Raw genomic sequence first — 23,028 nt, 5'->3', positions numbered from 1 at the left:
CAAAGATGACACCACAGTCATCAGCCTCAACGACAAATCTGCGTACCGACAAGAAGTGGAGCAGGTGGCGCTCTGGTGCAGCTGACACAACCAGGAGCTGAACATGCTCAAGACTGTAGAGATGATTGTGGACTTCAGGAAACATCCTTCACCACAGCTGCCCCTCACACTATCCAACTGCCCTGTGACAACCGTCAAGACCTTCAAGTTCCTGGGAATCACAGTCTTCCAGGACATGAAGTGGGGGGCCAACATTAACTCGATCCTGAAAAAGGCCCAGCAGAGGATGTACTTCCTGAGGTTGCTGAGGAAGCACAGCCTGCCACATTAGCTGCAAAGACAGTTCTACACAGCAGTCATTGAATTAGTCCTGTGTTCCTCCATCACGGTTTGGTTTGGGGCTGCCACAGAAAAGGACAAAATACAACTGCAATGGACAGTTAAGACTGAAGAAAAAAATCATTGGCACTGCCCTACCCACTCTTGAGGACTTGCACACCGCAAGCACCAAGACAAGGGCACGGAAAATCCTACTGGAACCCTCACACCCTGCCCACCACCTTTTCCAGCTACTCCGCTCAGGCAAGTGCAACCGATCCATGCACACCAAAACCAGCAGACATTCAAACAGTTTATTCCCTCTCACCATTAACTCCATTAACAGTAACCCAAATCTAAAGTGACATTTTTACACACGCCTGTTGAACAGTATTTTCGCATTGATCATTGTAGATCCAGCTCTGTACATACTTGAACCATGGTCACTGATCTATATTCCACAGCACCAGACACTTGAAAGCGCTCAAGGACTTTCTGTACAATTGCACACTTAAAGTTGTTCGAAAAATACTGCTACTGGTCACTTTAAAAATGGTGCAACAATCATCTGCACCAATAGCACAAATGTCATCTTTTTTTTTTCCCACCACTGATCACTTTGTGTACTTTGCACATTGTCTCACAGCTGTCATTGGGTGATATTAGTGCACAACGGTACCCTTACATTACGGATGTCTTTCCACACTTATTTGCCATGTCCTTGTTTATCGTAGTTGCTTGTTATTGATAATACTAGTGTAGCCGATACTACAAATTTCTTGTGTGTTCTACATACTCGGCGAATAAAGAAGATTCTGAGATCGCGTTACAGTGAAACTCCTCGACAACAAAAACTACATGGGCGAAAATACCCCCTAATGTGAAAAAATGTTCATGCATGAAAGCCATTCCCACTTTTCTGCTCCCCCTTCAACGAAAAATCCCCCTGTTCGTTATACGAAATATTTTTCTCTGCTCTTGCCTCGCGACGAGAATCACTACAACGAAAACAAGCCTTCCGCAAAAGTCTAATCCAACAACGACCTCTACTGCTTCGTTAGGAAATGGCAACAGCAACCACCACACTGGTTTACACATGCGCAGTAGTCCAGGAAGTATTTGTTATTGTTAGTTTCAGACGTAGCAAGAACGTTGCGTTGCTAAAATGGCTACAAAACAGACCTTTGGATGTCAAGCAGCTAAGACAAGAAGAGCTCTGATGCTGGAAGAGAGGGTAAAAGTGATCAAAATGAAAGACGGAGGAAGCAAAACAAAAGACATTATCCAAGAAATTGAGAAGTGTTGGGAAGCAAAAGGGTATAAATGACTTTTTAAAATGAACAGACAAAGTGTAGTGATTAATATAAAACAATTGTATGTTAACGTTAAACAATATCAAACAAGTGTATTCTCATATTTATGCACTATGTACAGTATTGGAATAAAAATAAAGAGTACACAAATAAGTTTTGTGTGTGTGTGTGTGTGTGTGTGAGTGTGTGTGTGTTTTTATCTGAGATAAAATTTGCTAAGTGAAAACCTGTTGTGAAAACTTTCTTGCTGCAAATATGATTTAGTTGTAGAGGAGTTTCACTGTATACGTAGGGAGTGCGATAGGTAAGTGACAGACAGGGCCGGAAGCATTACAAATCTTTTTTCACCATCTCAAACAGTACCACAAACTTCAGTACAAAGAGTGTGTGAAGCTGTGCGCTGCAGGAGCCCCAGTCGCAAGCCATCCACAACCCGAAAAAGCTCCAGTCCCGAAAAAAATACAACTGCAAGCCTCATTCTCTTGCAGTGCATGGAGTTTATGAAGAGAAAAGTGACAAGTGGCGTCATATAGCGAAAGCTGTGTCTGATCACATGGCTAAGGACATGGTCCCTGTTGCAACCATGACACAAGTCGGATTCAAAAAGCTACTGAAAGCTATGGATCCGAGATATGAGCTTCAACCACCAGTTCACCCTCCAGAAGGGTTTGTCAGCTGCAGTGGCCACATCGTGACCTACCACAGAGCATATTTAAAGCTGAATGCTGTTGAGAAGTTGGTGTTTCCTCACACGAAATCTTTAGATGGAGGAAGATGCGCTCATCTGCCTTTGAATGTCTAGTGCAAGACAGCATTCCTGTTTATTAAAGTTGAAAAAGACGGGGTTGATTGAAGTCTGTTTCTTGTGCAACTGGTTGAGACTGTTGATCAAAAAAATAGAGTGAACAAAAAGTAAAAGCTCATTCGTTGCTCTTAAACTGAGCACTTAATTTTTTTCCTTTCCTTACATATAAATGTCATCCTTACTGTGGTTTGTTGTGTTTTATTATTTTTGAATGTTCCTCATTTGCATCTGTGGATTTGTCAGAAAAGGAGAAGACATTCTGTAACTTGAAAAAGACAAGGCTCTTTTATTTAAGATATTTTTATTTAACTGTACAATTTACGGTGCTTCAATTAAAAAAGGTATGTGTGTTGTTATACAGCATTTATGGTTATCTTTTATTTTTATATTTTTAGCCATAAGAGACGGTTTAAAAAAAACTACATATTTTCAGAAATCTCAGTCCAGAAAAGCGCAGTGCTGGGAACAGCAAGTTTTCACCATTCGCAGGGTTTCTAGTCCCTATTAATTGCAAAAAATGAGGGATTACAGTACACACACACACACACACACACACACACACACACACACACACACACACACACACATATATAGATATAAAATTCCTCGTCTCACCCCTTGGGTGGTGTCCGTCCCTCATTCAGCTCGGGTCCTCGACCAGAGGCCAGGAAGCTTGAGGGTTCTGCGCAGTATCCTTGCTGTTCCCAGCACTGCACATTTCTGGACTGAGATGTCCGATGTTGTTCCCGGGATCTGTTGCAACCACTGATCTAGTTTGGGGGTCACTGCCCCGAGTGCTCCGACCACCACAGGCACGACTGTCACCTTTACCTTCCAGGCTCTCTCCAGCTCCTCTCTGAGCCCTTGGTATTTCTCGAGTTTCTCGTGTTCCTTCTTTCTGATGTTTCCATCACTTGGGACCGCTACATCCACTACAACGGCTTTCCTCTGCCCTTTATCTATGATCACGATATCTCGTTGGTTCACCATTACCATCTTGTCAGTCTGGATCTGGAAGTCCCACAGGATCTTCGCTCTGTCATTCTCCACCACCTTCGGAGGTGTTTCCCATTTTGACCTTGGGTTTTCCAGTCCATACTCCCCACAGATGTTTCGGTAGACTATGCCAGCCACCTGGTTATGGCGTTCCATGTAGGCTTTCCCTGCCAGCATCTTACACCCTGCAGTTATGTGTTGGATCGTCTCAGGTACCTCTTTTCACAACCTACACCTTGGGTCTTGTCTGGTGTGGTATATCTGGGCCTCAATGCAGCCAGGATGAGTGCCTCTGTGCTGTCCTTCAGGCCAGCCCTCTCTAGCCACTGATAGGACTTCTTGAGATCGGGCACTTCAGTTATGGTCCGGTGGTACATCCCATGTAGGGGCTTGTCCTCCCATGATGGTCCCTCTTCCAGTGCCTCATCTTCTGTTCCCCATTGTCTGAGACATTCTCTGAATACGTCATCCGTTGGAGCCTTCTCCTTGATGTATTCATGGAGCTTGGATGTTTCATCCTGGACAGTGGCTCTCACACTCAATAGTCCCCGGCCTTCTTCCTTTCGGCTTGCGTACAGTCTCAGGGTGCTGGATTTGGGATGGAACCCTCCATGCATGGTTAGGAGCTTTCGGGTCTTAACATCCGTGGTCTGAATCTCTTCCTTTGGCCACCTTTCTCACCTTTTTTCTTATCTTATCTTATTATTCCTGCAGGGTATCTGATTACTGGCAGGGCATAGCTGTTTATTGCCCGGGTGTTATTCTTGCCATTGAGCTGGCTTCTTAGGACTTGCCTCACTCGCTGGAGGTATTTGGCTTTAGCCGCTTTCCTTGTTGCCAGTTCGAGGTTGCCATTGGCTTGTGGTATACCGAGGTACTTGTTGCTGTCCTCAATGTCTGCTATTGTTCCTTCAGGGAGTGAGACACCTTCAGTGCGGACTACCTTTCCACTCTTAGTCACCATCCGACTACATTTCTCAAGCCCGAATATATACAGTATATATACAGAATCCTTCGAAATTGTCCAAGGCAAAAATCAGCATAGTGAGCGATCGCCCGACTGGTGAACACTTGGGTGATTGACATTTGCGTCAAACTATCGGAACGCCTCGCAGCCCGAGGGGCAAATGACGAGGTCGCTGCATCGATACGTATCTATCTATCTCCACACGGACACATACGATCGAGGTCCCTCTTCGCCAATGGGATGTCAGGAAGATGATCGGTAATAGCCAATGGCAGAGCAGCTATGAGTATGTTGCATTCAGGAAACTCGTAGCTGCGAAAAGCAGCATATACTGTATTTTTACCTTTGGTATTTTGAATTTTTTTCCGTAACAAGAGGCGATATTTTCCTGTTGAGGCGTTTTGTAACTTGAAAATTCCGTATGAAGAGACGTTTGAAAGTAGAGGTACCACTGTACAGCTGTGAAAATCAGTAGAGTATGAAGTGAGTTTACCAAGTGGTTGTTTTGAAGCTGTTGGCTAATCATGTTCCACATCTGAGCATCATGGTTGACTCTGTAGAATCCGATATGATCATTGTTAATCTTCAGCAGGCCATCCACTGAAGGTAAGTAGTCTTCGAGAACAAGCTCTGAAAAACATGAGTGGAAATCAAAATTTTACTTTTGATCAACCAGGTGAGATTAAGATTATTAACTAAAAATGTATTGTGAATATTCAGTATGAAGAATACACTTTCCTTGGGAATGCAACCCCTGTTCACTCTGTTTGATTGATGGTCAGAAAAATGACACATATTTGTAATAAAAATAAAAATATGTCCTGTGATTGGCTGGCAACCAGTTCAGGGTGTCTCCCGCTTACTGCCCGAAGACAACTGGGATAGGCTGCGGCACACCTGCGACCCTCATGAGGATGGCTCAGTGGCAGAGTGGTTGTTTCCCAACCCTGAGGTTGGAAGTTTGATCCCAGGCCATTGCAACCATGTCGAAGTGTCCTTGAGCAAGTTACTGAACCCTCAGTTGCTCCTGATCAGTCGATGAATGAGGTATCATGTGTATAGCGCTTTGAGTACCCAAGGTAGAAAAGTGCAAGATAAGTGACCCATTTACCATTTAAAAACGGGATGGATGGATAAAAATATATATAGACTAATATGTGTATATCGATCAAACATACTCAACATGAGTATGCCCGGAGATATATTTTGGCAGTTGTTGACTTCCTAATTGATTTGTTAGTCATTATTTTCTTTGGCAAACTGCTAAAATAACGCATCAATACCTACTTTGAGATACAGTTTTGTCGTCTGTGAGTTCTTTGTATTGAGTTATTTTTTCTTTCTGTGTGACATTTGCTTCTTAACATGTACTCATACACTTACATAGGATCACCTATGTGTATCAGTTTGAGTTGTGACTGTGCTTCATGCGATGTGATTATTCTTGATTAGCGTAAACAAAATTAAAAATAACATGAATATAAGGGGGCGGCACAGTGGTCAACTCTTTAGCACGTCGGCCTCACAGTGCAGAAGTGCATGGTTAGAATCCGGCTCTGGTCTTCCTGTGTGGAGTTTGCATGTTCTCCAGGTGCCTGCGTGGGTTTTCTCCAGGTACTATGGTTTCCCCCCACATTGCAAAAATATGCATAGCAGGTTGATTGGGCACTCCAAATTGTCCCTAGGTGTGAGTGTGAGCGCGAATGTTTGTTTGTCTATTTGTTCCTGCGATTGGGTGGCAACCGGTTCAGGGTGTACCCTGCCTACTGCCTGAATACAGCTGCGATAGGCTCCAGCATGCCTGTGACCTCTCGTGCTGATAAGCGGATTAGAAAATGGATGGTTGGATGGATGGATGGATGGATGGATAGATGGATGGTGTTTGGAGATTTTGAACTTTTTGGTGATAATTCCAAAGGGAATGTTAGGTGTAAACACACTACAAAAGAACATCATATCTTCAGTAAAGCATGATGGTGGCACCATGAAGCTTTGGGCTGTTTTTATTCAAGTTCTCTTCAGGTGGAGAGAATTATGAACGTTCCAAATTCCAGTTAGTACAGGGGTCGGCAACCCAAAATGTTGAAAGAACCATATTAGACCAAAAAAAAAAAACCTAATGTCTGGAGCCCCAAAAAATTAGAAGCCTCACAATGAAAGCAACACATACTGTATGTATCGAGATTAGCTATCTGAACCTACTGTCAAAATGACGACGTCGGCTACAAATACACAATGAGTCTTCATGAGTAAAGTTCCCCCCCCCCCCCCCTGCAGAGCAGAAGTGCCCAACCTTTTTTGACAGAAGATCCTTTTCAATCAACCAACCTCCCGCAATCGACCTGTTACCGCACACGCGCGCATACGCACGCACTTACACACACATGCCATTATGAGCAACAGCCATAACACCCCGAAGATGATCGAGGCATGGGACGCACTTTTGCAGCGTCCCCTTTAACGATCGTAGCTCACGTGTACGGTTTAAATATTGCTGCTCTCGGCCCTCCACATTACCATTCTTTGACAGTACCCTCGGTGAATTGTACATGAAACGCGGTTTTGTTTTGGGTTTTTAACAGCCACCTGCCTGGCATCCCGTCCTGCTCATAGAAACGTGTGTTGCATGCTATGATGCAAATCCTCATTGACAGAAATGTTGAAATTTATTCTTAACATTTTTACTGTATTGGGAAATGTTAAGAATGTTTGGGTCATGTTAGAAACCATATTAGAACAAAAAATATATTTCCCTACCCCATCTTTTTCAATTTTTAAACATTTTGGAAAAAGCTCCAGGGAGCCACTAGTATGGCGCTAAAGAACCGCATGCACCTCTTGAGCTGCGAGATCAGCCTTTCAATCAGGTGTACACTCAGTCCAGAGTGTACACTACAATCCATGTCCCCATAAACAGATATGATGATTAATGAAGCACATTATCCTACCTGTGCTACTCTTGTTAAACATGACTGACATGTTCTTATTGCTCTTCACGGAGTGCCACTTGATAGGTATAGTCCACTTGTACCTGTTGGGGGGAGGGGGTGGGGATACACACATTTTTCCTCAATCTCCAAATTTAATTTAATTTCCTGTTCAGGAGTAGAGACACTTTATGCAGAATGACTCAATTTTCAGGTACTCAGAGGCATTTGAATATGCAACATGGAAATGAAACCATATCTTTGAACAATTGGATAAAATCTATTTGCAGTCAATAAACACTTGAAGTTTGGAGGCCATAAATATCACTCAATTTTGAGTTCCCTGGATATTTATCAAACCGTCATCCTCCATTTTCCTTTCAAGGTTCTTCAAGCGCTTTGCAAATGCTTATAGTGTTTTGCATCTTTATTCATCAGCGCTAGGAAGAACCATTAGTTTTGTTGTGAAGTGCAAAATATATCAATCGAAGTTTGAGTGTCTTTTTACCCAAGGGGTGAGGGAGGTTGGTTAGCATCGGCATTCGGGTCCAGGAGAAAACGAGTTTGGTTCAATGTGGCATTCGCCTCTGTGACACTCAAATCCACCACTGGATAACCCATCTGCTTCGTCCATGTGTCCATGACCTGACTAACTGGTAACGAACTCACCTATCCAGAGGAAAGTGTCCGTTGTTTAATGACCAGAACACACAGACCATATAATCTCAATCAAGCGCCAGACCGAAACGCACTTCTGCCAAAGACGCCCAAAAATTGTTGGTTTTAGCGTTCTTGAAGTGGTAATCTTTTAAATATTTCTGCAAAAAAAAGAAAGAAGGATTCAGTCAGATTAAACATTGAAATGTGCTCAAATACAACTGTAAATACAGTGGTACCTCTACTTACGAATGTCTCTTCGTGCTAAATTTTCAAGTTACGAAACACCTCAACGGGAAAATATTGCCTCGTTACGAAAGAAATTTCAAAATATGAAAGGTAAAAATACAGTATGGGCTGTTACTCGCAGCTCCGAGTTTCCTGACTGCAACATACGTATAGCTGCTCTGCCATTGGCTATTACCGAGCTTTGTCTATGCATGTAGATAATAGATAGATAAATGTCTATGCAGCGTCTTTATCGTTCGCTATGAGGTGTTCTGATAGTTTTACATAAATGTGAATCACCCAGAAAAAGTGTTCACCAGTCGGGTGATCGCTCACGATGCTGATTTTTGCCATAAGATAAGATAACCTTTATTGATCCCTTGGACATTTTCAAAGGATTGTTAAAAGCCGACCAAAGCAAAGGTCCTTGGATCAGTTCTTTACAAAATGCCAGGCAAAAAAAAAAAACGCCTCTGAGAGAGATCATGGACGAAAGAGGGCAAAAAAACGACAAGGACGCAGTTAAAAGTTAAATAACCATCATTGTCAGGCTGGCATCTTTTATGATTTATCTTATTTTTATTCTTTTTATGTATTTATTATTATTTTCTTCTTTTATTATATATATATATATATATATACAGTATATATACAGTATATATACATATATATGTTATTCTTTACTCTCTTCTTTGTTTTTTACATTATACACAACTCTCATTTCTTGTGAAATAATCTAATTGTAACATGTATTTGTTACATAATTTGATGCATTTAATGCTTTATAAAACATTTATGTCAGAATTTTGGGGTGCTTGGAAAGGATTAGGGCATTTACATGGAAAACGCGTCTCTACTTACAATTTTACTTACCCTACTTAGAATTTTTTCCAGAACACATACATGTACATTTTGTAAGTAGAGGTACCACTGTACCCCAAAGTCTTTGAATTAGGGTTGCAGACAAGAGGCAATGTACCTGACAGCCAGCTCTGAATTTATCTCGACCCATCCAGTCCTCAAGCATCCTGAGAATTGATGCCCCCTAGACAGAGAATAACACATATAGTTTCATGAATCTGAAATTTCTCTCCGGTGATGCAAGGGGGATTTTTTCCATTGTCAAACCTTGCTGTATGATATGGCATCAAACACAGAGGTGATTTCTGCGGGGGACGAGACATTGACAATAATGGGGTGGGATGAGAGGAGGGCGTCATTCACCATCACAGGAAGCACATCACTGATGATCATTATGTCCCGCTGTATACCCAGTGGAGGACACAGAAGTCAGTGCATCGAGGTCACAGAAGTGGCTTGTTTCTCTGTGCTAAATTACCATGTGCCAGTTGGGCTCTGCTTTCTCCACGCCAATGTACTCAAAGAAGCTGGCAAAGCCTTCGTTGAGCCACAGATCATCCCACCAATCCATCGTCACAATATTCCCAAACCACTGCAATGACACATTTCTCCAACTTTTTAGTAAGGTAAGGTAAGGTAAGGTAAGGTAAGGTAAGATAAGATAAGATAAGATAAGAAAACCTTTATGGAGAAATTTGCAATGGACAGCAGGAAAGTTCGGAGAGAAGAAGTAGAAAAAGTGGAAAACAAGTATTTGCATTCACAAAATAATTTAAAAAACTGTACACAGCACAGAATGCAATATAAAAATACAAAATATAAGATAACATGTATGCAACTGTGTATGTGCTGCTTAAGGTGACGGTGCTATTTACAATGGGTGAGTGGGAGAGTATAGGTTTTCAGGTGCGTCTATTCAGTAGCCTGACAGCAGTCATCAGGAACGAGCAGAAATAAACACCAACATAATCAACAACTACATAACTGCATCAATAAATTAATTTCATTGATCATCAAGCAAGCATACATTTGATTGAAATATTGGCCCCCAAGTACTTTTTTAAGCTTCTTTACACCACCAAAATGCATCTGGGATAAAACAATCAAAATGTGATTGGGTTTAAAAGGCTTCACAAACATACAGCATTTGGTATTCGTATTACACACTCATTAGATGCAGAGCACCTTCATTTGCAGTGATTCAAAAATATTTGGACAAAATATACCAATCATCTTTAAAACCTCTAATCCAACAACAGGGCACTTCACAGACGAGAGACCTTGAACAATGCCTCACCATGGGACATAATTCTGACCCTGGGAATGACTAAAAGGAGAGGGCCCTATTAGGATGCATTGTTTGTCCACGGTGTCGCCCCTCCCTTTTTGTTGTTCCCTTTTTCAGTGTGGACTGGGCGTCTTGCTAATTGGTGCACCTGGCCTCCCTTACACACCTACGAGTCTTTTGCTCATCAGCCACTTGCAGCATAAAAGCCAGCCTCAACAGCCACCCGTTTGCCAGTTCGTCAGTGTTCTTTCCTGCCGTACTCGCTCCTGCCAAGCTGCTACACTCCAGCATTCCTGTACTCCTCGACTTGGTCATTTTGACCAGTGATGGGAAAATGAAGCCTCATGAAGCAATGAGGCTTTCCATCCAACTGGTTCGTTCCTGGGCCGAAGCATCATGAGGCTTTATTTGTACTACTGCGCCAGCATGTGGAAAATAAATGTCATGACAGTGATTAAAATGAGACCATGGATTTGATGTAGAGGTAAGATCGGGCCAAAAAAAATCCAAAAGTCTGTATAATTATTTACATCCTTTAAACATGTATTTCTTTTTCAGCAGAGGGTACATTTACCGACAATTTTCCATCATTGACGGATTTTTTTTTTTAAGAGTTGTAGGAAAATTTTAAGGCATTCCGTCATTTTGACGGGTTGAAAATTGGGCCATTCACCACAGCAGCAGTACATTCTTAAGAATCGTGCGTGGCATTTGATGAGGGAGAAGCAGCGAGACAAAGAAGAACAATGACGGCTGGATCATAGAGACATGAAGAGGTTCTTTGAATTGTCATTGCGAGAGTTTAGTATAGTATGTGTTGTGATGAGGCCACTTCTGTTTATTTTTTGCGAACCACGGTCTCTCGTGGCCAAAACTATTCACAGCCTCGTAACGAACAAAAAACAAAGTCAGCGAGAGAGAAGCCCGACCCGAGCAGCGGGCTCGGGCGGCCCGATCTTACCTCTAGTCAGTGTCACCTGTCAGCTCATTGTCGTCCCCGTGCGGCGAATTTATTTCACTTCACCCGCGAAACTATTTGTTGGCGGTGACGTAGGAATCCCGTCCCGCGAGGCATCGGGCGGAGCAACGCGCGTTCCGAGGCATCGGGCGTGGCCACAAGCGTAATCGACACACGCCTGGATGCGCGCTTAGCAGATTTTCTTCCGGTTTACTGGGCACACGCATCCGAGCCTCGGCACAGAGCACATCACTAATTTTGACTCCCTTTCAGTTCCTGCCACCGAGACCTGCCCCACTTCTCGGCAATAAACCAATCAGAGTTCATTGTGTCTGCGTGTGGGTCCTGTGCTCTTTTTCCACAAAGCCTTAACAGGCCTGAGGTTTCTGAGAAGGTTGATATGGCAAAATAAGATCAATTAGAGGGGCCAAACTCACGAAGGCCTTTATAATTCGGAAGAACCATATGATAGAATTTAAAACCCACAGGAAGCCATTGAAGAAGGGGTTTCTAAAACTGGCGTAATGTGCTCTCCTCTTTCTGGTCCTCGTCACCTGAAGAGCTGCTGTATTCTGTGGTAATTTTAAATTACTGAGTGTAAAGGACTACAAGTTTATTTGCCAAATTGTTGCAATATATATAAACCTTTACTTTTAACTTCTTGTTAAGCGGAAGTCTTATTTTGAAGGAAAACGAAAGAGGACAACGACTGAGGAGACGGTGACGTGATCGTGCAGATCAGACGACTTGGAAGAGCTGAAACAGATTTGCAGATGACAGAATCTAGAGTTTGAAAGTGGCAACAAGATCAATATTTGTATTGATCTTCCTATAAACCTATATTTGTGATTAGAATATGTGTTTAATTGATTGCATTTTATACATACGTAGATAAGTGTGACTCATGGCGTCATATCTGTTTTATGTTCTAGCTCTTATGGTGTGAGAGGGTTATACGGCATGGAAGAAATAAAAAGATAGCTTTCTACCACCTGTTAAGCTTTATTATTTCAAACGATGCTACACCGAGGGATGAAATAAAATAATCAATGCAACGAGAGATAAAAGCGTGCATCAGCGTCTTCACTTTTTTTTTCTAGACAGAAACAGGGAAACTCAGGCTTTCAACTTTGTCTGATGGAGTAACACAATGATGTTCTAATTTTGCCCAAAGTTTCTTTCTCTGAGCTCCAGGACAAATAATTAAAACTTCAATTGAGTTGTGGGAAGTTTTCTGTCAAACATGACTCGTTTTCTAAAATACAATTAAAAAGACTCACTTGGGTTGTGGTCATCGGGAGAGCATCAAATGTAGTCTGTCTCAAAGGTGTTTATTTCAGAGAGAATTGTTCTGAAATATGGATAATTCTGTCCTTTACCTTTCCCTCGTGAATACTGTAATCAGTGGCATTACTAAAAAAAAACTGATAATAAAAAGCTTGTGCAGAAACATCTGATTCTCATCAGGCTTCAGACAAATGATTTTATGACATAGTACTACACAGGGTGAAGGTTTATTGTTGATTGTCTGTAAAAGGATTGTGTCATAAAAGACAATCATTTGTATGTTTTATTACAAATGATCCAACTGATGCCTCCTTCCAGGTGTGGCGCTAAGATTTTATTTTTTATTTTTTTCTGTACTCTCTTGGGGCGTGCGGGGCCTTGATGGATATCTGAGTGCTGAGAAAAGAATACATTTTCAGAACCTTCACTTACTCTATGAAGTGTTTCTCTTTTCTTTTTCAGTTCAGGAATAATGCACAGCACAAGCATGTTCGATAGGAAAAGGAATTTTAACTGAATCTGGGCTAAGAATATTCAACACACACACACGCACACGTACACACAAAGCAAACAAAATACATTCCAGGGATTGCAGGGCAATGGCAAAATCTAGAACCACCACTCCACCTCCCCCAAAACACAAAATGGGGTACAGCTCAAATACTAAATCAGTGATTGGAACAGAAGGTGTACTTGTGAACTTCTTCTTGTTTTTAAAACTTTTTCCAATGAATCATACAAAAATTTCAAATGCCAAATACAATAGTGGAGGGCCTTAACTGGAGCTCCACCGATTTCTGACAGGGCGAGATCATCCCAGAGCCCTGGTGAAATGCCCCGCCTGCCTCCTTCCCATAACTTTTTAACAGTCCATAAAACTTTACTGACTGCTACAGTGCTTCTTGGGTTCAAATTTCTTGTTGCTGTTCTCTGGGAAATACATATTCAATGATCCACCAACAATCAAGACCTTGAACTACAATTGCCTCAAACAAATCTCTTCATCTTTGCGTAGCAACGATAAGAGCAACTGCAACATTGCCAAGTTAAGAAGCTCGATCAAAATTGTTCCTTTCATTTTCTGGAAAAGTAGCTTAAATAAAGGGCTAAAATACACAACATATGCCTGCGTTTTCTTAACATAACCCACATTTAAATTAAAAAAAAACATCCATGCGTGTGTAATGAAAGATATTGATTTTTGAGTTGAGCAATGGTTGTAATATTTCTCTCGATCAAATTTCCCGTTTTTATAAAAAATGATTAAGTCGCATTACCTGATGGACCAGCTCATGGGCAATGACACTTGCAACTCTCTGCTTATTGTAGGAGGAGGATTGTTTCTCATCATACAGCAAATTGGTCTCCCTGTAGGTGATGAGTCCCCAGTTCTCCATTGCACCAGTGCCAAAGTCAGGGATGGCTATCTTGTCTAGAAAACACACACATGACTTACACACATACCGCGTAACATTAGCGCACATTTTGTGTTATTAATTTGCAGTGATACCCAGTTTTGAGATGGAGTACGTCATGTTGAAGTATTCCTCAAAGTAATCAAAAATTATCTTGGTTGTGTTTGCTGCGTATGTTGCCGTTGATATCTGGCTCGGCTGGGTGTAGATTCTCAGCTAAAAACAAAAACATCAAAACAAAGAAAATACATTTATTTGTGCCTGGTTGTAGTAAAATCAGTTGAGTAGAGAGTGGTAACAAGAGTAGAAGGCGGTGGTGATGAACTCACTGGAATTCCTCGGGCAGATATTCTTTCCACATGAGCGAATTGGTGCACAGCAAAACATACTAAATAGGTGCTCATTGGAATGGATTTCTGGAATGAGGTCCTCTTTTTATTGCCAGACAGAAGGTCAGGGGCACCCTGAACAGACAGTGGAAATGGCTCATGAGGCTAATGTGCATGTCATTCAGTCTGCAAAACTCAAGTCAGCTTACATACCCCTTACCCCACAAAAGACGGGCCAAAGATTCATTCCTCTGTGTTGATATGCAACCCCCGCCCCCCAGCAAACCTAGTATAGTTTTAGCATGCAAATTATGGTATTTTCTCTTCCCCCCTTCTCATACAGTTAACTCGTTCAATGCCAAGGACGTTTTTCCATGGGGTTTTTTTGGAGGGGGGGGGTTGTTTTTAAGAATCCCAGCATTTAATTCCAAGTACGTATGTGTTTTTACATTTTTACATTGCATTAATGTTGTTATTGGTGAGGACAAAAAAAAGTCATCATCAAGATGTCACATACAGATCATCAAAGTTTGAATTTTCAAGACATAATTTAAGAGGTAAAATCCTGAGATGGGTCATTGCAATGTAAGGAACAAACAACATATGAAATCGGATACCCCCCCCCCCCCCCCCACACACACACACACATCGGAATCAGGCTTCTTTCAAAGGTGGCTACAAATTGGCTATCTGCCAACATGACTGCAATCCAAATCCAATAAATAAATACATAAAAAGATTCAAATTAAAAGGAGAGACGAGAGAAATAAGCAGCTGACAGCACAGGTTGATGCAAAATGGAACTTGGATATGTTACTGGAGATATGCCAGTTGGTTTCCTATGCACTGTTCAAAGGCAGTGAAGCCTCAAAAGCTCTTTGTCTGACACTGTTGTGTCAGACAAGGTGCCCAGCCACCTTGACATCTCTCCCCAGAGTGTAGAGAGAGAGAATGGAGTCAATAAAGTGTGTGTGAGAACAAAAGAATATTAGGCTTGAACTAATGAGCCGTAGACACTTAATGCATTGCAGTGCCTTATGAAGTAAACACATGCTTTTTTTGCTTCCACACATTTTGGCATTATTATTGTTTGGCATGGAGTATATTCTTTTCAGATGTTGCAATTATACTACCTACCTCATGTGGCATGTTGGACAGAGCGTCATAGGTCTCGTCATGAATGATAGAGATTTTATAGGTGGCCTTTTTGTTTGGTTCATCAAAGCATGGAAACGATTTTCGGGCATCTGTTGGCTCATGATCAGTCGCAGCAATCTTTCTGATGGAATAGATGCAAGAGTAGTGCACAAACAGCAACTGTGAACCCATTTTACAATACATCTAGCTGAGCCTTGCTTATGTTTGCATTCTTGATTTCGACTTGATACGTGAACTATAAACTACTGTATGTACTGAGTCATTAATTTTTCAAATTTCTTCCCTGCATTCCTCAATACTTTTTTCATCAATGCTCTACTTTTCACCTTTTGATTATCCTAACGTCCATGAAACACATTGAAGGTGGTCACCATCAAGAGAAAATACTGCACAATAGTCACATTACCAAGAAAGCAGTTTGAAAAAAATAAATAAATAAATAAAATAATTGACTTACTTGCTGATGCCTGCTTCGGTGTAAACGACTCTGTAAAATCCCACCAGGGAGCCATTTAGCCACCCTTGGAAATCCAAACTGAGCACATACACTTCCTGAGGGCCTGTGACAGGCAGTTCCTCTGTAGCTTCCACCACCACATATTCCTGAGGTTTATATTCAAAGCAACTCTTGACTGACACGTGCTTCTGCCCTCCCTGCCTGTCGAGCAGGTTTAGCCTGGGCTTGTTCCTGACAAACGTCTCCCTGATATGGAGCCACAGATGGCGGGTGGGCTTGCTGACTTCCACTTGGATATCCACGGTGCCCGTGTAAGTATCATCGACAAGGTCAGGTTCCAGTAGCAAGTCGTAATGGATCGGTTTCACATAGTCGGGCAGACGAAAGTTCTTCCAATCACCGCTCCTGTCAATGGAAGGCTCACAGGGCCCCCTACCAGGTTGAGGGGTCTGTGTAGGCTCTGCTGTAGGGGCTGGTGTCGACTGTGTGGTTGTTGTGGTCGTGTCAGACCTCGAGAGGCCCACCCCTAGACCCACTGCCAAAGAGCAGACTACTACCGTGATACAAATAATGAGAACATGCTTGCCACGGATACAGTACTGCCGCTTCTCCTGCTCCAAGTCCATGCTGTCGACCAGCATTTAGGCTCCCACGCTCGGAAGCCTAAATGGGATGGAAGTACCAAAGTGAAGTTGGAGCTCAAGGTTGTGACTCTAAGAGTAGGTACACTATGTTATTGTAAATTGATCTCGGGCTGCCCTCTGTGGCGCGAAGTGGTGGAGAAGAGGAAAGTGAGGGGAAAGAATCCCACGGTGGCAAGACGCTTTCCTTGTAGCAGGAAGAAACGCCTCCTCTTGTAAATCAGCAATCTGCCATTCGGTCAAAAGCTAAACTTCAGCTCGATGTGTGTAGCTTTGCAGAAAGAATGTTGACGCCCAAAAAAAAAAAAATCGACTCATCTATTACGGTTTTATTGCAGTTGTGAAACGGTTCACATAATCATCAACAGAGGGAAGATATTAAAAAACTTTGCATTGTGCTGACAGAGTCAGAGAAATATTCCAATTATACTATTACACTGTGTACTGCATTGTGGTGACAAAATCTGACAGCTACTACAATAACATATACTGTACCTGAACATAGAGTCCATCCTATATGGCCCAAAAACTATAATATGACATAAAATGCAAATGTATATGTTAGAACATAAGGTGATCAAAAATTTATGTTTTACTTCATTTGAATGTGGTTGGGTGATGTTCATAATATTGAATAACATTTGATCAATATTGACCACCGATGGGCAACTGAAGGCCAGTGTGCCACACTGGAATGGGGTTCAATTCATTTTTGAAAATAAAAATCTTCATTGCAGCTGAGCAGATTCAAGATGTAATACCAGCGTTCTCCAGTCGATGGCAGATATCACTTACCAGTGCCTCCAATCCCAAGACTATACTCATGCATCAGAGAAGTCGAGCTTGGGTCCTGTTGAGAACCAACTCTGGAACAATATGGTTATTTTGGATGGCACTCCGAGTTACTTCAGAATGTTCCAAAGATTGGACAAAGCAAATATGTTTCCTTACTGGAGAATACTTACTATAAATGTTTAACCACCTCCATATATTGCATACACAGCGGACAACAAATAGATGATGGATAACTAGTTTTGACATCAGAAGTCAAGAATAATGAATTGTTCAAACATTGTAGTTATGACATTATGCATGACAATTTTAAATTTTGGTTCAGACTTTAGCAAGCATCATGGAAGTTGACATCTTGAATTGCTTTCGCGGGCCACATAAAATGATGTGGCTTGACTTTGACGCCTGTGCATTAGCATATTTTTGTAATGGCAAGTGAAATGAGACTTTGTCGTTGTTGTGTCTTCATTCAATGAGGGGCAAATGTGCGTTTTGCCATCTTATTTTTGACAACGTCATTGAAAAGATAATCCATTGATACCAAAATGATGATCCTCAGAGTTGCTCCCATTCTGTTGGTGTTGGGTTGCCATTTCACTCCAGCAAGAAATGCTGACTGGGTTGCCAGGGTGGCGTGAATGGAGCAAAAACGCTCTTTTATCTTACTTTCTTGCTCTCCTTCTAAATAAAAACAAACCGTGTTAAAATGAAGATTTAAAAACAACAAACAAGATGTCTTGTCAAGTCATGTAGTTCAAGTTGAGTCTGTTAGAATAGATTGTCTGCCCTCAGTTGTCCACTGTGTGGTCCGTCCCTTTTGTTGTGTTTTGTTGCCTTTTTCAGTGTGGGCTGGGCGTCTTGCCAATCAGTGCACCTGCCTCGCCGACACACCTGCCAGTCTTCACCTAGTCAGCCACTCTCACCCCTCGCAGCAGAAGGGGTGTTCACAAGGCACACATTTGCATCGATGCTGCACTGAAGTATTTTGTTGTGATATATCTTAAACCGGTGTAAATTTTGTGGAGCGTTCACACATAAAAAGCTGCTATTAAAAAGAAGCACGTTAACCCCGGTGCAGCCCCACTTGCGTTCACACGGCAGTTTCTGTGGCCGTGCAATCCGATAATAATAATGTCATGATTCGGTTTAGGGACCAACAGGTGGCACTGTAGGACTCGCCCGGCAGCTGCACACCTGTTGGCCATTTGGTAATTAGTCGTATAAAAGGACTCCTGCCCGAACACTCGGTGTCAGGTCATTGTTGTTCTTGCTACTGTCATGTGTGTTGCTGTTTGCTCTTAGTTTCTGTCATGTTTAGTTCATTGTTATGTTTTAGCTTTAGTCATGGTTTTTGTTTGATACTTTGGACTTTGTTTGTTTTGGATGTAGTTTTCTTTGTTTTAAATACAATTCTTCAAATACACCCTGCTCCTCCCTCCTGACGGCTTTTTGGGATCCACCACCACCTCGCAACGTGACAGAATGACCCGACCACCTGGACCCTGCAGGTACTACGGATTGGTCCCTGTTCCACCATGTGCCTGGCGGAGCGCGCCTGCGGCCGACACCCTTTCCCCTTTCAGGCAGCGCTGGGGATGCGGCTGTCCTGTTTTCGTCTCGTCAAGCCGCGTCTACGGTGGGCTGAGCCGTGCCACGTCCACGCCCACGTCAGGCCGAGCCCCTGTTCACGTCCGGCTGTTCCATGTCCCCCGTTACGTCGAGCTCCGTCCACGTCAGGCCACACCCAGCCAAAAGGATTGCCGTCACTTTTGTTCCTGTTCCCTGGCGAGGTGAAGGTCACCGTCGCTTATAGTTCCTGTATGTCGGCGAGGCGAAGGTCACCGTCGCGTGTGTTCCTGTTTTGCGGCGAGGCAAGGATTGCCGTCGCTTTTAGTTCCTGTTCCCCGGCGAGGCAAGCTTTTGGACAACTTTGGGACATCTGGGATCCGTCCCTTGAGGGAGGGGTACTGTCATGATTCGGTTTAGGGACCAACAGGTGGCACTGTAGGGCTCGCCCGGCAGCTGCACACCTGTTGGCCATTTGGTAATTAGTCGTATAAAAGGACTCCTGCCCAAACACTCGGTGTCAGGTCATTGTTGCTCTTGCTACTGTCATGTGTGTTGCTGTTTGCTCTTAGTTTCTGTCATGTTTAGTTCATTGTTATGTTTTAGCTTTCGTCATGGTTTTTGTTTGATACTTTGGACTTTGTTTTTTTTGGATGTAGTTTTCTTTGTTGGAAATACAATTCTTCAAATACACCCTGCTCCTCCCTCCTGAGTGCTTTTTGGGGTCCACCACCACCTCGCAACGTGACAAATAATACAGAAATAAAACATGCGCAAGCATAGAGTGTACTTCCTTTTCCCCGCCTTGTTTGTGACATATCGAAAAACCATGGTTTATACTTCTCTGGACAAATCAACGCTGTGGTCTATCAGACACCGTAAAAAGATGAGAGAAGGGAGAAAGTAAAGATGACGGAAGTACAACAGCGCACAAAATCAACGCATTCAATACCAGTATTTAACTCTTCTCATGCATAGCGAGTCTACCCCTGTAGCGTTCACACGTCCCATTTTATATCGGTGCTGCCTCGCAAACTAGCATTTACTTCTGAGTAAATTTTTACACCACCTCCTGCACAGGGTTCAATTTGCTCCGGTTTAAGCTGTGGGGCTACACCGGTATAACTTTGTACGTGTGAACGCTCTAGGGGGGGCAACCCCGGTGCTACACCGGAGTAAAAGTTGCAGTGTGAACACCGCTATAAAAGCCAGCCTGAAGAGCCACCCATTACCAGTTCATCAGCTATCTTCCCAGCCGTTCTTGCTGCCGCCTAGCTGTTACGTTCAAGCCTTCCTATACACCTCGTTTTGGCTCCTCTGACTGCTTTTGGTTCCTGCCTCCTCAACCGTTCCCCCTTCCTGAAAATAAATCATCAGATTGTGTCTGCCTGTGGGTCCTGTGCTCATCTCAGGCTAAGCCTAACTGCGTCGCTTGTCGATGAAGTCACAAGTCATGTCATTCCCAAGTTTATGGCAAGTAAGTCGCAAGTCTTAAAAGTAGCAACTCGAGTCTGACTCGAATTAAGTCAAATGACTCAAGTCCCTGATTTCTGAATTGTATTATATTATGGCGGAATGGTGGTTGACAAGTGAACATGTCCACCCCACAGTGGCGAGGTTGTGGGTTCGTATCCAGCCCCGGCCCTCCTGTCTGGAGTTTGCATGTCCACCCCGTGCCTATGTCATCATTTTCAAATCATTTTCAACCTATATTTAATTGAATGCACTGCAAGACACAATATTTAATGTTCAAACTGATCGTTTTACTGGTATTTATGCTTCATAATGTGCCACAGATTTTCAATGCGGGGAACAGGTTAAAGGGCAGAGGTCCCCAACCCCCGGGCCGCGGGTCATTTTGTACCGGGCCACATATAAAGAATAAATAACTTATATTACTTCAGTTTTATTTATTTCGGAATCTAAAAGATGTTTTATTTTGAAAATTGCCGTAGTCTCTGTTACATCTGTCTACGGTATGTCACTCTTGATGCAAGGTCAAGGCGCGCTCGCGCTTCTCCGTTTCCGCTAAAATGAAACCCATCAGCTAGCAAAATGGGGAAAAAAAACAAACATCTTTTGGGAAGGGGAAAAGGCCCAGCCAGGGGACTTCCAAGAAAAAGAAGGCTACATTTAATAGACAGTATCAGAAGTCCTATTTAAAATACGGATTTATCTCAACGGGAGATTCCCACTGTGCATAATATGCGGCGATGATGAGTCGTATTTTTCATGCACTTTTGAAGGCACATTTAAACATTACCATAGCGACCAGAGAGCTTTGCAGACATGTGGGACGCTCCCTGTGTCATGATTCGTGTTTATTGTTTATTATTTTGTTTAGAAAATACGACAGCTTTCATGCAAGTCATATCACATTATTTTGTTGGAAGGACGTTCCCTGAAAATATTGTCTGACATTAAACCGGTTGGGGATGGGCTGGTCTCGACTGCAGGCAGGCCAGTCAAGTACTGCACTCTTTTACAATGAAGCCACGCTGTTGTAACACACGCAGAATGTGGTTTGGCGTTGTTTTGCTAAAATCAGCCGGGGCATCCGTGAAACAGACGCTGCTCGGATGACAGCCTACATTTCTCCAAAATCTCTATGTTCCTCTCAGCATTAACAGAGCCTTTGCAGATGTATAAGTTACTCATGTAATTGCCAATTGATACCTCCACAAACCCTCTTAACTCGTTGGCCAATTTTCCTGATTTAGGTGGCCAGGTGCTTGTTCACATTTTACCTCAGTGATCATACTATGTGATGCTATTGTTGGCTAACAATTCAGTGAGACTGGCTGTACATATGTTGGTCTTTAAATGTGTGTGTCTGTCTATCTATCTCTCTCTCTCTCTCTATATATCTATATATATATACATATATATATATATATATATATATTTTTTTTTTTTTTTTTTTTTAATCCTCGTCTCACCCCTCGGGTGGTGTCCGTCCCTCATTCAGCTCGGGTCCTCTACCAGAGGCCAGGAAGCTTGAGGGTTCTGCGCAGTATCCTTGCTGTTCCCAGCGCTGCACATTTCTGGACTGAGATGTCCGATGTTGTTCCCGGGATCTGTTGCAACCACTCATCTAGTTTGAGGGTCACTGCCCCGAGTGCTCCGACCACCACAGGCACGACTGTCACCTTTACCTTCCAGGCTCTCTTCAGCTCCTCTCTGAGCCCTTGGTATTTCTCGAGTTTCTCGTGTTTCTTCTTTCTGATGTTTCCTTCACTTGGGACCACTACATCCACTACAACGGCTTTCCTCTGCCCTTTATCTATGATCACGATATCTGGTTGGTTCACCATTACCATCTTGTCCAGGGGTGTCCAAAGTGGGTCCTCAAGGGCCGCTGTCCTGCCTGTTTTCCAGCTTTCTCAGGAGCAACACACCTGATTCAAATAATCAGGATCGTTCAAATGCTGCTTCAGAGCTGGCTGATGAGCTGATCATCTGAATCAGGTGTGTTGCAGCCCAGAGAGATGGAAAACAGGCAGGACAGTGGCTCTCCAGGGCCGGAGCTGGACATGCCTGATCTTGTCAGTCTGGATCTGGAAGTCCCACAGGATCTTCGCTCTGTCATTCTGCACCACCTTCGGAGGTGTTTCCCATTTTGACCTCGGGGTTTCCAGTCCATACTCCGCACAGATGTTTTGGTAGGCTATGCCAGCCACCTGGTTATGGCGTTCCATGTAGGCTTTCCCTGCCACATCTTACACCCTACAGTTATGTGTTGGATCGTCTCAGGTGCCTCTTTGCACAACCTACACCTTGGGTCTTGTCTGGTGTGGTATATCTGGGCCTCAATGGCTCTGGTGCTCAGGGCCTGCTTATGGCGTTCCATGTAGGCTTTCCCTGCCAGCATCTTACACCCTGCAGTTATGTGTTGGATCGTCTCAGGTGCCTCTTTGCACAACCTACACCTTGGGTCTTGTCTGGTGTGGTATATCTGGGCCTCAATGGCTCTGGTGCTCAGGGCCTGCTCCTGAGCAGCCAGGAGGAGTGCCTGTCCTTCAGGCCAGCCCTCTCTAGCCACTGATAGGACTTCTTGAGATCAGC

The 23,028-nt window shown here is 43.1% G+C and overlaps 1 protein-coding gene across 1 annotated transcript in view; it reads right to left on the bottom strand.

Annotated features, from left to right (window-relative positions):
- enpep (glutamyl aminopeptidase) overlaps positions 1–16,605 on the bottom strand; it is a 44,510-nt gene extending 27,905 nt beyond the window's left edge. The window contains exons 1-12 of the mRNA XM_086127509.1: positions 15,965–16,605; positions 15,487–15,628; positions 14,350–14,484; positions 14,116–14,236; positions 13,883–14,037; positions 9,551–9,664; positions 9,340–9,474; positions 9,191–9,256; positions 8,079–8,144; positions 7,835–7,995; positions 7,348–7,430; positions 4,893–5,029 (exon numbers count right to left, since the gene is read on the bottom strand). Of these exons, the coding sequence (XP_085983635.1) occupies positions 4,893–5,029; positions 7,348–7,430; positions 7,835–7,995; positions 8,079–8,144; positions 9,191–9,256; positions 9,340–9,474; positions 9,551–9,664; positions 13,883–14,037; positions 14,116–14,236; positions 14,350–14,484; positions 15,487–15,628; positions 15,965–16,605 (1,956 nt within the window). The remainder of the gene's footprint in view (positions 1–4,892; positions 5,030–7,347; positions 7,431–7,834; positions 7,996–8,078; positions 8,145–9,190; positions 9,257–9,339; positions 9,475–9,550; positions 9,665–13,882; positions 14,038–14,115; positions 14,237–14,349; positions 14,485–15,486; positions 15,629–15,964) is intronic.
- Positions 16,606–23,028: the final 6,423 nt, after the last annotated feature.

This window comes from Hippocampus guttulatus, chromosome 13, assembly GCF_054856545.1.
Source record: "Hippocampus guttulatus isolate MCC_2025c chromosome 13, RoL_Hgut_1.0, whole genome shotgun sequence".
NCBI classification, from domain to species: domain Eukaryota; kingdom Metazoa; phylum Chordata; class Actinopteri; order Syngnathiformes; family Syngnathidae; genus Hippocampus; species Hippocampus guttulatus.
Note: the sequence above shows the minus strand (reverse complement) of the source record. Positions and strands in the feature narration are given on the sequence as shown.